This window comes from Notolepis coatsorum (genome assembly GCF_963971535.1).
Source record: "Notolepis coatsorum genome assembly, chromosome: 1".
NCBI classification, from domain to species: Eukaryota; Metazoa; Chordata; class Actinopteri; order Aulopiformes; family Paralepididae; genus Notolepis; species Notolepis coatsorum.
In genome coordinates this window covers 321,243,028-321,258,577 of record NC_140165.1, presented here as the reverse complement: position 1 = coordinate 321,258,577, position 15,550 = coordinate 321,243,028, and the positions used below count along the sequence as shown (strand labels likewise).

General features: G+C 47.5%; 1 protein-coding gene across 1 annotated transcript in view; it reads right to left on the bottom strand.

The window, feature by feature from the left end:
- il4i1 (interleukin 4 induced 1) overlaps positions 1-15,550 on the bottom strand; it is a gene marked incomplete at both ends in the record, with an annotated part of 29,792 nt that overhangs the window by 9,613 nt on the left and 4,629 nt on the right. Inside the window, 5 exons of the mRNA XM_084312046.1 lie at positions 7,321-7,433; positions 10,278-10,501; positions 10,613-10,798; positions 13,190-13,283; positions 13,943-14,212. Of these exons, the coding sequence (XP_084168172.1) occupies positions 7,321-7,433; positions 10,278-10,501; positions 10,613-10,798; positions 13,190-13,283; positions 13,943-14,212 (887 nt within the window). The remainder of the gene's footprint in view (positions 1-7,320; positions 7,434-10,277; positions 10,502-10,612; positions 10,799-13,189; positions 13,284-13,942; positions 14,213-15,550) is intronic.

Below are 15,550 nucleotides of genomic sequence, written 5' to 3'. Positions count from 1 at the left end.
GAGGTCTCCTCTGTGTCTGTAGTTCACTAGAGGTCTGCTCTGTGTCTGTAGTTCACTAGAGGTCTGCTCTCCTCTGTGTCTGTAGTTCACTAGAGGTCTGCTCTGTGTCTGTAGTTCACTAGAGGTCTGCTCTCCTCTGTGTCTGTAGTTCACTAGAGGTCTGCTCTCCTCTGTGTCTGTAGTTCACTAGAGGTCTGCTCTGTGTCTGTAGTTCACTAGAGGTCTGCTCTCCTCTGTGTCTGTAGTTCACTAGAGGTCTGCTCTCCTCTGTGTCTGTAGTTCACTAGAGGTCTGCTCTCCTCTGTGTCTGTAGTTCACTAGAGGTCTCCTCTGTGTCTGTAGTTCACTAGAGGTCTGCTCTGTGTCTGTAGTTCACTAGAGGTCTCCTCTGTGTCTGTAGTTCACTAGAGGTCTGCTCTCCTCTGTGTCTGTAGTTCACTAGAGGTCTGCTCTCCTCTGTGTCTGTAGTTCACTAGAGGTCTGCTCTGTGTCTGTAGTTCACTAGAGGTCTGCTCTCCTCTGTGTCTGTAGTTCACTAGAGGTCTGCTCTCCTCTGTGTCTGTAGTTCACTAGAGGTAATATAATGCAGGACCTGTTGCGGAGGTCTTTATTCGGCATGCAACGACACTCAATGTTTTAGCGGTACACACAGTGGTTAGTTTTTTTAGCACACACACCGGAACACACACGCATGCATTGTCTCTTTAGAATCGCCGATGCGATTCGTCTCTGCGATTAACCCATCCCGTCGTCCTTCCCCCCCAAGGGCAGCCGGGAGCAGACAGGCGTCAACGTGAGCTGCGCCAGGGGACCAATCCAAGTGCTCCTGTCCGTCTTCGTCAAGGACGCCACAGCGTTAGCGATCTGTTGTTGTGCATGTTTTTCCATTGGGTTTATCTTATCGGGGGGGAAACCCTTGCGAGCACGGGGAGAACATGCAAACTCCACACAGAAAGGCCTGGGAGATACCCCACCTGGGTACCTGGCATCATGGAAACCTGGTCCCCAAGCGGGAATCGAACCCTGGACCTTCTTGCTGTGAGGCGACAGTGTTAACCACTACACCACCTGCTCTCCTCTGTGTCTGTAGTTCACTAGAGGTCTGTTCTGTGTCTGTAGTTCACTAGAGGTCTGTTCTGTAGTTCACTAGAGGTCTCCTCTGTGTCTGTAGTTCACTAGAGGTCTGCTCTCCTCTGTGTCTGTAGTTCACTAGAGGTCTGCTCTCCTCTGTGTCTGTAGTTCACTAGAGGCTGAGACGGGACTTGTTGGTACGTTTTGTGTCTGATTATCTCATGTCCTCCTCACAACACAATGATACAATTAAGGTTGAAAATAGTCAAATTGCCCCTTTAACATATAAAAAGCTGTGCTTAGTTATTGTGACGTCTTTGCAGGGCAGGCAGGTTTAAGTTGTCATTTACTGATATTGTGATATGTCTGTGTGACTTAGTGGCTCAATAAAGGCTCATACCATGTTATCGTGAGGTTTTCTTTACCAAGGGACAGTGCACATTAATCAACATCTTCAGTTTCCACATCAATGTAAATGTGCCAGAGTTATCTAATGAGCTAGTTTTCATCTGTAGTCCCTGCCTACCATGCATGTCTTTATGGTGTGGGAGGAAACCAGAGTAACTGGAGGAAACCCACGTGAACACAGGGACTCCACACAGAAAGGCCCCCTGATGGGGTTCGAACCCAGGACCTTCTAGCTGTGAGGCAGCAGTGCTAACCACTGAACCAGGACCTTCTAGCTGTGAGGCAGCAGTGCTAACCACTGAACCCAGGACCTTCTTGCTGTGAGGCAGCAGTACTAACCACTGAACCAGGACCTTCTAGCTGTGAGGCAGCAGTGCTAACCACTGAACCAGGACCTTCTTGCTGTGAGGCAGCAGTGCTAACCACTGAACCAGGACCTTCTAGCTGTGAGGCAGCAGTGCTAACCACTGAACCAGGACCTTCTTGCTGTGAGGCAGCAGTGCTGACCACTGAACCAGGACCTTCTAGCTGTGAGGCAGCAGTGCTAACCACTGAACCAGGACCTTCTAGCTGTGAGGCAGCAGTGCTAACCACTGAACCAGGACCTTCTTGCTGTGAGGCAGCAGTGCTGACCACTGAACCAGGACCTTCTTGCTGTGAGGCAGCAGTGCTAACCACTGAACCAGGACCTTCTAGCTGTGAGGCAGCAGTGCTAACCACTGAACCAGGACCTTCTAGCTGTGAGGCAGCAGTGCTAACCACTGAACCAGGACCTTCTAGCTGTGAGGCAGCAGTGCTAACCACTTAACCCAGGACCTTCTTGCTGTGAGGCAGCAGTGCTAACCACTGAACCAGGACCTTCTTGCTGTGAGGCAGCAGTGCTAACCACTGAACCAGGACCTTCTAGCTGTGAGGCAGCAGTGCTAACCACTTAACCCAGGACCTTCTTGCTGTGAGGCAGCAGTGCTAACCACTGAACCCAGGACCTTCTAGCTGTGAGGCAGCAGTAATAACCACTGAACCAGGACCTTCTAGCTGTGAGGCAGCAGTGCTAACCACTGAACCAGGACCTTCTTGCTGTGAGGCAGCAGTGCTAACCACTGAACCAGGACCTTCTTGCTGTGAGGCAGCAGTGCTAACCACTGAACCAGGACCTTCTTGCTGTGAGGCAGCAGTGCTAACCACTGAACCAGGACCTTCTTGCTGTGAGGCAGCAGTGCTGACCACTGAACCCAGGACCTTCTTGCTGTGAGGCAGCAGTGCTAACCACTGAACCAGGACCTTCTTGCTGTGAGGCAGCAGTGTTAACCACTGAACCAGGACCTTCTAGCTGTGAGGCAGCAGTACTAACCACTGAACCAGGACCTTCTTGCTGTGAGGCAGCAGTGCTAACCACTGAACCCAGGACCTTCTAGCTGTGAGGCAGCAGTGCTAACCACTGAACCAGGACCTTCTAGCTGTGAGGCAGCAGTGGTAACCACTGAACCAGGACCTTCTTGCTGTGAGGCAGCAGTGCTAACCACTGAACCCAGGACCTTCTAGCTGTGAGGCAGCAGTGCTAACCCACTGAACCAGGACCTTCTAGCTGTGAGGCAGCAGTGCTAACCACTGAACCAGGACCTTCTTGCTGTGAGGCAGCAGTGCTGACCACTGAACCAGGACCTTCTAGCTGTGAGGCAGCAGTGCTAACCACTGAACCAGGACCTTCTTGCTGTGAGGCAGCAGTGCTAACCACTGAACCAGGACCTTCTAGCTGTGAGGCAGCAGTGCTAACCACTGAACCAGGACCTTCTAGCTGTGAGGCAGCAGTGCTAACCACTGAACCCAGGACCTTCTTGCTGTGAGGCAGCAGTGATAACCACTGAACCAGGACCTTCTTGCTGTGAGGCAGCAGTAATAACCACTGAACCAGGACCTTCTTGCTGTGAGGCAGCAGTGCTAACCACTGAACCAGGACCTTCTTGCTGTGAGGCAGCAGTGCTAACCACTGAACCAGGACCTTCTAGCTGTGAGGCAGCAGTGCTAACCACTGAACCAGGACCTTCTAGCTGTGAGGCAGCAGTGCTAACCACTGAACCAGGACCTTCTTGCTGTGAGGCAGCAGTGCTAACCACTGAACCAGGACCTTCTTGCTGTGAGGCAGCAGTGCTAACCACTGAACCAGGACCTTCTAGCTGTGAGGCAGCAGTGCTAACCACTGAACCAGGACCTTCTAGCTGTGAGGCAGCAGTGCTAACCACTGAACCCAGGACCTTCTTGCTGTGAGGCAGCAGTGATAACCACTGAACCAGGACCTTCTTGCTGTGAGGCAGCAGTAATAACCACTGAACCAGGACCTTCTTGCTGTGAGGCAGCAGTGCTAACCACTGAACCAGGACCTTCTTGCTGTGAGGCAGCAGTGCTAACCACTGAACCAGGACCTTCTAGCTGTGAGGCAGCAGTGCTAACCACTGAACCAGGACCTTCTAGCTGTGAGGCAGCAGTGCTAACCACTGAACCAGGACCTTCTTGCTGTGAGGCAGCAGTGCTAACCACTGAACCAGGACCTTCTAGCTGTGAGGCAGCAGTGCTAACCACTGAACCAGGACCTTCTTGCTGTGAGGCAGCAGTGCTAACCACTGAACCAGGACCTTCTAGCTGTGAGGCAGCAGTGCTAACCACTGAACCAGGACCTTCTTGCTGTGAGGCAGCAGTGCTAACCACTGAACCAGGACCTTCTTGCTGTGAGGCAGCAGTGCTAACCACTGAACCAGGACCTTCTAGCTGTGAGGCAGCAGTGCTAACCACTGAACCAGGACCTTCTAGCTGTGAGGCAGCAGTGCTAACCACTGAACCAGGACCTTCTAGCTGTGAGGCAGCAGTGCTAACCACTAAACCCAGGACCTTCTAGCTGTGAGGCAGCAGTGCTAACCCACTGAACCAGGACCTTCTAGCTGTGAGGCAGCAGTGCTAACCACTGAACCAGGACCTTCTTGCTGTGAGGCAGCAGTGCTGACCACTGAACCAGGACCTTCTAGCTGTGAGGCAGCAGTGCTAACCACTGAACCAGGACCTTCTTGCTGTGAGGCAGCAGTGCTAACCACTGAACCAGGACCTTCTAGCTGTGAGGCAGCAGTGCTAACCACTGAACCAGGACCTTCTAGCTGTGAGGCAGCAGTGCTAACCACTGAACCCAGGACCTTCTTGCTGTGAGGCAGCAGTGATAACCACTGAACCAGGACCTTCTTGCTGTGAGGCAGCAGTGCTAACCACTGAACCAGGACCTTCTAGCTGTGAGGCAGCAGTGCTAACCACTGAACCAGGACCTTCTTGCTGTGAGGCAGCAGTGCTGACCACTGAACCAGGACCTTCTTGCTGTGAGGCAGCAGTGCTGACCACTGAACCAGGACCTTCTAGCTGTGAGGCAGCAGTGCTAACCACTGAACCAGGACCTTCTTGCTGTGAGGCAGCAGTGCTAACCACTGAACCAGGACCTTCTTGCTGTGAGGCAGCAGTGCTAACCACTGTGAACCCAGGACCTTCTAGCTGTGAGGCAGCAGTGCTAACCACTGAACCAGGACCTTCTAGCTGTGAGACAGCAGTAATAACCACTGAACCAGGACCTTCTTGCTGTGAGGCAGCAGTGCTAACCACTGAACCAGGACCTTCTTGCTGTGAGGCAGCAGTGCTAACCACTGAACCAGGACCTTCTAGCTGTGAGGCAGCAGTGCTAACCACTGAACCAGGACCTTCTAGCTGTGAGGCAGCAGTGCTAACCACTGAACCAGGACCTTCTTGCTGTGAGGCAGCAGTGCTAACCACTGAACCCAGGACCTTCTTGCTGTGAGGCAGCAGTGCTAACCACTGAACCCAGGACCTTCTAGCTGTGAGGCAGCAGTGCTAACCACTGAACCCAGGACCTTCTTGCTGTGAGGCAGCAGTGCTAACCACTGAACCAGGACCTTCTTGCTGTGAGGCAGCAGTGCTAACCACTGAACCAGGACCTTCTAGCTGTGAGGCAGCAGTGCTAACCACTGAACCAGGACCTTCTAGCTGTGAGGCAGCAGTGCTGACCACTGAACCAGGACCTTCTAGCTGTGAGGCAGCAGTACTAACCACTGAACCAGGGCCTTCTTGCTGTGAGGCAGCAGTGCTAACCACTGAACCAGGACCTTCTTGCTGTGAGGCAGCAGTGCTAACCACTGAACCAGGACCTTCTTGCTGTGAGGCAGCAGTGCTGACCACTGAACCAGGACCTTCTAGCTGTGAGGCAGCAGTGCTAACCACTGAACCAGGACCTTCTAGCTGTGAGGCAGCAGTGCTAACCACTGAACCAGGACCTTCTAGCTGTGAGGCAGCAGTGCTAACCACTGAACCAGGACCTTCTAGTTGTGAGGCAGCAGTGCTAACCACTGAACCAGGACCTTCTAGCTGTGAGGCAGCAGTGCTAACCACTGAACCAGGACCTTCTAGCTGTGAGGCAGCAGTGCTAACCACTGAACCCAGGACCTTCTAGCTGTGAGGCAGCAGTGCTAACCACTGAACCAGGACCTTCTTGCTGTGAGGCAGCAGTGCTAACCACTGAACCAGGACCTTCTTGCTGTGAGGCAGCAGTGCTAACCACTGAACCAGGACCTTCTTGCTGTGAGGCAGCAGTGCTGACCACTGAACCAGGACCTTCTAGCTGTGAGGCAGCAGTGCTAACCACTGTGCCGTCCCAGGTTTCACATCATCCCCCTTCTCTCTTAATATTCAATTATTTACCTATTACATTTACATTTACATTTAGTAATTTAGGTTAGACGCTTTAGGTTAGTTTATTAGGTTTTAGTGCATGACGGTAAGATTAGTTAGGGTTAGATCAAAAAAAAAAAAAAATCAGATAATGGTTGAAGAAGTGCGTCTTTAGTCGACGGCGAAAGATTGGACGTGTTTCGGCTGTCCTAACTGGGGTGGGTAGTTCATTCCACCATTGTGGGGCAAGGACTGAGAATAGGCGACTTCTCTTTGATGACCCTTATTAGCAGCCTATAATCAGTGGTGCGTTATTGAAATCATCTGGGGTGACACGCACCACGTGCACGCGCGCTCCCGGCGCGTGCGCGCGCTCCCGCGAATGCGCATTTAATGTCCCCTCGCTTGAGCACAGACTACAGACAGTGCCTAATTGCCTCTACGAATGGAATGTAACACATGTCTTCACAACAAGTTAGGTGTGAATGTATCTGAGAACGTATTTAACACACCTGACGACCGGCGCTATTGATATGCAAATAGCGAGTACTTATCATGGGGTGGCACGGAGTGCAACCCCGTCCCATGAAGAACGCATGCCTGCCTATAATGCTTTTATACCATGGCCGAATTCACCCAACCTTATTGCTATACAATAAACACACAGTAATTGAAGCATAATGGAGATTTATTCACAAAACCATCCACAGAGAAAGTAGATCCATGGTCTGACAAAAAAAAATAATCGACAGCAATTTTTTTACATTTTTTTTTAAGTCCGCGATTTTTCTTTTGTTTCACAATGGGTCATGACCAACCAATTACATAATCCAACATAATGTGTAACGAACTAACATATTCCAGTTGACCGTATCTTTTTTGGAGGATTCGTTCAAAAGATATTCATACTTCCATTTGTCTATCTATGGCGGACTCATTCAGACTCATTCAGAAAAAGAAAAAAAAAAGTTATTCGGTTGTGGGAGGGATCTGGGGTCACGTGGAGGAGTGTGTTATACGAAATAACTTGACTGTTTCAGCCAATCAGAATCAAGATATTTGCATGCCATTGTATGACGGACTATAACAACACATGCCGGCTCGAGATGCAGAACACGCTGTGCTCACTTGTGGAAGCTGGGGATCCTCATGGCTCCCACCTCTGCGTACCAGCCCTCCCTGCTGTTCCGGAAGGTCTCCACACGCCCTCCGACACGCCCGCTGGCTTCGATGATGGTCACCTTGTTGTCAGAGGGGCAGGTGATCACCGCTTTGTAAAACACACCTATATTATAACTGTGTGATACATGTACTTATTTGTGTTTCATTACACGTATATATATTATGTACATACTTGCCAACTGTTTTGCCTGTTTCACTGCAACACTACTATCACCGACATCCAAGAAGGGAGATCCCCCCTTTGAACGGTCCTTCTAAGGTTTCTCTCCTCCACATTGCCTGTGGTGCTTTTTTCCTATTACTAGGTTTTTAGTGAGTTTCTCCTTACCTTCGCGTGGGGTATGTCTGGGAGTGTTGCATTTATTTATTTAACATTTTATTTTGGATTTCCTGGGCCCTCATTCATCAATGTGTGCGTAGAACATGTTCTATTTCCACACGTAAGCACGGAATGTAGAACTAGTGTACGCACAGGGAAGTCGGGATTCATCACACGTGCGTACGCAGGCTCTACGCACACCTGTCATGATGAATCCCACCTTGGCTCTGCGCCGAGGCTCGTGCACACTTTCACGTATTTGCATACCAGAAACGCCCCGATTAACCATATACGGTAATGGAATACACCCATGAAATGTGGAAAAATGGACTAAGCCGAGGGAAGCGTGTCATGAGACAGGCTGACAGACGTGTACACTTACGGTGATGTCGGATATGATATCTATTAACCATTGCTGCCTGGGCAGCGCAAACACTAATAAATACCGCGCTGGAATATGACTGCCTTTTCCCGTGTTGTTTGATTAATACCCAGGGATTAAAGTTCTCCTCAATTTTATTCCAAATCGCGATGGATCTCCCGTCAATTTTCTACCTGCTGCATATGATTCCTAGAGTAGAGGCATACTACAATCTATTTTGATGTCAGTATTGGGTAGCCTATATAAACAATAATAGAGAGCATATACAAGAACAATGAATCTCACTGCATGTATGATGTAGCCTGCCTTTCAATACATGAACTTGAATTCCATCATGTTTGTGTGCGGGACTCACAAGGCTGTTGTCACAATGGGTGGTACCGGTACAGTAATTTACAGTCCACACAATATCACGATCCATGCCATAGCCTATGTTCTATTAGGACATGATCTGTGACGACAAATGTTCTAGAATGTTTGAAGATATCATACTCTGACAGCATGCCTATGATCAACAGAAACGCGAACTTGAATCCCATCATATACTGTACATAGTCTGTCCACTATCTGGTGTCATTGCAATGCGTTTTCTATTCTTTCTTATACAGTAAAAAGGGGGAAGAACACTATATTCATATGACTTGTATTCTGCTTACAGCTTCGAAATTCCACTTGTTTCGTTTAACGTAAAGCCTTTTAAATATAATCAAAACGTTCCCGTGTTTCTGCGGTCTGCGCAAAATAATAACGAGTTGAGCTTTATGATTTATGATGAATTGAAAATGGGGGACCCTGATGTAAACAAGACGAAAGTTGGTCTGCATCCCCAATTAACAATTGTATGTACTGAGCTGTACTGTACCCATTCTGCAATCTGTTAATAAACTTTTCAATCAATCAATCAATCAAGCTACGCGGAGCGCAGTCAGTCAGTAGCCTACACCCCGTATATTCCGATAACGCTATATAAACCATGCTGCATTCATTCTGAGAGAAAGATCTATTATTCCAAATGCTATTTATAGGGTTTTGACCATAATTACACTACTGTTGCTATTTTACAATGAACTATAATGAACTACGGTTCGTACAGAACATGCCAGTGTTATTATGCACAGAAGCTCATTTCCTTGTTGTAATAATATATTCTACCACTGGGCGCCAGGTACGCCTGGTCTGACCTGTGCGTAGATGTAAGCACGGAGTCAAGTTCAAATCGAAATTGATGAATCCCACTCTTTGCTTAGAAATGATCGTACGCACAGGGTAAGCACAAATCTGTGCGTAGAACACGTTGATGAATGAGGGCCCTGGTGTTTTTGTTTTGCTCTTGACTTATTGTGATGTTTCTTCTTGACTTGTTGTGTCCGGCCCATGGGGACATTAACGTGTGTTGTCGGGCCTTAAAGAAGACGTGTCCGGCCCATGGGGACATTAACGTGTGTTGTCGGGCCTTAAAGAAGACGTGTCCGGCCCATGGGGACGTTAACGTGTGTTGTCGGGCCTTAAAGAAGACGTGTCCGGCCCATGGGGACATTAACGTGTGTTGTCGGGCCTTAAAGAAGACGTGTCCGGCCCATGGGGACATTGACGTGTGTTGTCGGGCCTTAAAAAAGACGTGTCCGGCCCATGGGGACATTAACGTGTGTTGTCGGGCCTTAAAGAAGACGTGTCCGGCCCATGGGGACATTAACGCGTGTTGTCGGGCCTTAAAGAAGACGTGTCCGGCCCCATGGGGACATTAACGTGTGTTGTCGGGCCTTAAAGAAGACGTGTCCGGCCCCATGGGGACATTAACGTGTGTTGTCGGGCCTTAAAGAAGACGTGTCCGGCCCATGGGGACATTAACGTGTGTTGTCGGGCCTTAAAGAAGACGTGTCCGGCCCCATGGGGACATTAACGTGTGTTGTCGGGCCTTAAAGAAGACGTGTCCGGCCCATGGGGACATTAACGTGTGTTGTCGGGCCTTAACAAATACATTTGATTTGATTTGATTTGATACTGAATTATAAATACCTGAGCATCTGGTATCGGAGAGACATGATGCTCATATTCCTAATGTGAAAAACTGTGATTTGATCTGTCTGCACTTTATCTGCTCACTTTATCTTGTTTCTGTTGTGAAGCACTTTGAGCTGCACTTTCTGTATGAAAGGTGCTACAAATAAAGTTTATTATTATTAGTATTATTATGATTATTACCTTATGTCCCGCGTCTTCCAGAAACTTTGCAGCGGTCAGGCCAGCGATCCCTCCCCCGATGACGGCCACGTGGCGGGGGGTCTTGGTGCGCGGGAGACCCTGGTCCACGACGGCCAGTAGCTCGCTGTAGTCCGAGTCCTGCAGGCACTCGAGCAGAGGGTCCCCGAGGATCCCACGGACCGTGAAGACCACCACCACCACCACCATTACTATGGCCAGAGGGACTGAGGGACACAGAGGGGGGGACCGTGAAGACCACCACCACCACCACTATGGCCAGAGGAACTGAGGGACACAGAGGGGGGGACCGTGAAGACCACCACCACCACCATTACTATGGCCAGAGGGACTGAGGGACACAGAGGGGGGGACCGTGAAGACCACCACCACCATTACTATGGAGGAGGGACTGAGGGACACAGAGGGGACAGTGAAGACCACCACCACCATTACTATGGAGGGACTGAGGGACACAGAGGGGACAGTGAAGACCACCACCACCATTACTATGGCCAGAGGGACTGAGGGACACAGAGGGGACAGTGAAGACCACCACCACCATTACTATGGCCAGAGGGACTGAGGGACACAGGGGGGACAGTGAAGACCACCACCACCACCACTATGGAGGAGGGACTGAGGGACACAGAGGGGGGGACAGTGAAGACCACCACCACCATTAATGATAATAATAACCCTTTCACTGCCACACGACAGCCGGTTAATAACCCTTTCACTGTGACAATACATGAAGGTTAGCCCTTTACTATCACACAACCGACGGCGATGCTCCATCATTAGCATCATTAGCTCCGCATTTGCGGAGCTAATGATGCTAATGATGGAGCATCGCCGTCGGTTGTGTGATAGTAAAGGGCTAACCTTCTGTCGTGTGGCAGTGAAAGGGTTTTAATAACAACAATAATAATAACAACAACAACAACAATAATAACAATAATAAGGCTCAGCTTCTTCGCTCAGGCCATGAAATTGAATGAAAACTGTATTTAACAGATTGCAGAATGGGTACAATACAGTACGGCTCAATACACACAACTGCTATATAAGAGGATGCAGACCAGAGAAAGACTTTCGTCTTGTTTACATCAGGGTCCCCCCCCCCCATATTGTAGTGGAACGATATATATATACAATCAAAACTCTTCATACCTGTTCCTACTATTTGCACATTACTGCTCAATTGCACAGCTCTGTTAAATAAATATTCCATCCCACTGTAGTGTTGTTTTTATTCTAATGAGTGTTTATACTGGACCACATCGTGGACAATAACACAATTGTACAAATATTACAAACAGCAGCAACAGACCAACGTAACGTTCCTTTCCTCCAGAGAGGAGAACTATTACAAACAGCTACAACAGACCAACGTAACGTTCTGTTCCTCCAGAGAGGAGAACTATTACAAACAGCAGCAACAGACCAACGTAACGTTCTGTTCCTCCAGAGAGGAGAACTATTACAAACAGCAGCAACAGACCAATGTAACGTTCCTTTCCTCCAGAGAGGAGAACTATTACAAACAGCAGCAACAGACCAACGTAACGTTCCTTTCCTCCAGAGAGGAGAACTATTACAAACAGCAGCAACAGACCAACGTAACGTTCCTTTCCTCCAGAGAGGAGAACTATTACAAACAGCAACAACAGACCAACGTAACGTCCCTTTCCTCCAGAGAGGAGAACTATTACAAACAGCAGCAACAGACCAACGTAACGTTCCTTTCCTCCAGAGAGGAGAACTATTACAAACAGCAGCAACAGACCAACGTAACGTTCCTTTCCTCCAGAGAGGAGAACTATTACAAACAGCAGCAACAGACCAACGTAACGTTCCTTTCCTCCAGAGAGGAGAACTATTACAAACAGCTACAACAGACCAACGTAACGTTCTGTTCCTCCAGAGAGGAGAACTATTACAAACAGCAGCAACAGAACAACGTAACGTTCCTTTCCTCCAGAGAGGAGAACTATTACAAACAGCAGCAACAGACCAACGTAACGTTCCTTTCCTCCAGAGAGGAGAACTATTACAAACAGCAGCAACAGACCAACGTAACGTTCCTTAGAGGAGAAAGCTCGTCGGAAACAAACCAACAACTCAGGATGTTTGATCAGGAAACAAAAGCTGCTCCCAATCATGATTGAGTTTCATAATAACACACTTTTTTTTTGCACAATTAAAATGCCATATTTTCACTATAAATGTATGGATTTTAATCTTCCCTCTTCTGTTCAGCCATAATGATATCCCCAAAGACATGATTTTGAAACATTGCCAATTTCACAATGATAACAAATACCAAGACAATACTGTCTATAGTACTACATTAGTACACCAAATAATAATTTAGTGTAGTTTGGGAAAACAGATAATAACATACACACACACACACACACACACACACACACACACATACACACACACACACACACACACACACACGCACGCACACACGCACGCACACACACACACACACACACACACACACACACACACTATGATCTCTATACCTTACTTAACTTCTTAAGCATTCAGGGAAAAGACAAATAATTTGGTCCCTCAGGTCCTTGTTAGTGTCAGTGTTTAAAACCTTTAGATACTGATTCAGATTCAGCTCTATTGTTGCATCTTTGTCATATTCACAGACAAAAAGAGCAAAAGTATTGGGTCTTGCCCCCTCGACCTACAGCGTGGCAATAAAATACACAATAATAATAATTATCATATACAGTAGGGCCAAAACATTTGCCATGTCCTTGAATATGAAGAAGAACATTCTAGGCATAACTTTTCTCACCTGTTCAGAGCCTAGTGGTCCAGACAAACTACTTGAGAAGATAAATATGAATGACGGTACATATATAAAGGATAAAAGGGTGAACACTTACAGAATTTGCACAGTGCCACTTGAGGGATCATCTTGAGTAAAGACCTCCAGGGCTTCCTCTGCCTGCTGTCGACACCATGAGGCGAATCAGAAACCTGCGACACAACACGCGACACCTTGAGACGAGAGAGGCTCGTCGTGGAGTATTGTGAGAATATTCCATTTTGGAAACAGAAACAAAAAACGAAAATAGAACAGAACTTGTTTGGGTCAAGCACCTCCTCTGGTTGATTTTGGTCGTGAATGAAAAACAAAACAAAAAACTATGGTATTCAGTTTAGATTGATCGATCTATTTGCAACATACGTGCATACATGACTGAAGTCATATCTCAAATGAGTTTAAATGGGTAATAGTTCACGTGAAACTGAAGAACTATAAAGCCCCCGGTTCGCCCGCCCCAGACGGACCCACACTCACCATCAAAGCCCTGGTTCAACCATCCCAATGTACAGTTTCTTCCCCCTCAAATGTATATACTCTCTTTTCAGACTCCTTTTGTATACTCATAAACAGTACTGTATATTTGTAGATCTGGTATGTCATAATAATGTATAGATGTAGCAGTACTGTCTATCTGTATGTCATGTATGTCATATATGTTATGATGAATTGAAAATGGGGGACCCTGATGTAAACAAGACGATCTGCAAGCCCTTAACAATTGTGTGTATTGAGCCGTACTGTATTGTACCCATTCTGCAATCTGTTAATAAAAATGTCAATCAATCAATCAGACAGACCCCACACTCACCTCTTCATCAAAGGACAGGTTCACCCAGACAGACCCCACACTCACCTCTTCATCAAAGGACAGGTTCACCCAGACAGACCCCACACTCACCTCTTCATCAAAGGACAGGTTCACCCAGACAGACGCCACACTCACCTCTTCATCAAAGGACAGGTTCACCCAGACAGACGCCACACTCACCTCTTCATCAAAGGACAGGTTCACCCAGACAGACGCCACACTCACCTCTTCATCAAAGGACAGGTTCACCCAGACAGACCCCACACTCACCTTCATCAAAGGTAACGTCTCGTACGTGGTCATTATAAACCTATGCATGGCTAAAGGAGAGCGGATAGATCCCTGTGAAGCAGATTGTCCTGGAGCCTTGATGCGGAGTCTTCGTCACGAGAGCGTGGCGTAGAATCAAATCAAATCAAATCAAATCAAATCAAATCAAATCAAATGTATTTGTAAGGCCCGACAACACACGTTAATGTTAATAATGTGGGAGTCACACACACGGCATGACATGGTATACGTGTCGTATTTTAATGAGGGACCGTGTGGCTCCCCCCTGAAATATTTTCCCACACCGGCTCGAGGTTCAACCACACTGAACAAATTAGATTAGTGAGGTTATACTATTCACCCCGGCCCACAGACCTCACCCCCCCCCCCCCCCCCCCCCCGTTCCTCAATCACTCACTCCAACGTAATAATGTCTCCAAGCCAAACAAAAGAGGTTCGGACTTGTTCAAAAAAAATAAGGAAAATCGGGAGAACGAGGGTGATGTTGTCCTTCTAAATACATCCTCTATTCGATCGGGTATTTATTTATATTGCAAGCTAAAGGATTATTTGGAGTTTATTATTGTTATTGCTAGTGTTGTTATTATTATTATTATTATTATTATTATTATTATTATTATTATTATTATTATTATTATTATTATTATTATTATTATTATTATTATTATTATTATTATTATTATTATTATACGCTCAGATGCATTGGTTGTATTGTTTACACTGTCTATTTTTTTTTTTTGTTTTTGATCCACTTTTTCTCCCATTTTTCTATATTTTCTCCCATCCCAATTTTGTATCATCCAATTCAACCCTCCCCTGTCACGGACGCTGTTTCTTGCCTCCCACAAGCCGGCTGCAATGTGGACTAAGTCATACATAGCACAAGTCCCCTCCGGTACTTGAGGTAACAGCAGTCGCATCTTTTCACCTGCGCAGCTCGATCTCTCAGTGTCGAGGAGTAACGCGTGGGAGGCTCACGCTGCCCCCGACACTTCCTGATTCTACTGCGCAGGCGCACCAACCGACTTGTAGGAGTCGCTTGTTCACAACGTTCGATCCCCACCCTTCAGTTTTCCCTCCCCGTAATACGGCCAATGTGTATTACTGCGGACGACCAGCTAAACTGAAAACAATGTGGAGAGCTGGATTCGAACACGCGAATCCTAGCGTCTCCACACTGGTGGCGAGTGCCTTGCCCACTACACCACCTAGCCGCCCCGTTTACACTGTCTATTTAAACATTTTTTTTAAACTATTTTTACTATAAATCTATTGCCTGTATTCATGTCTTCTATACTATTACCTGTTACGATTCAA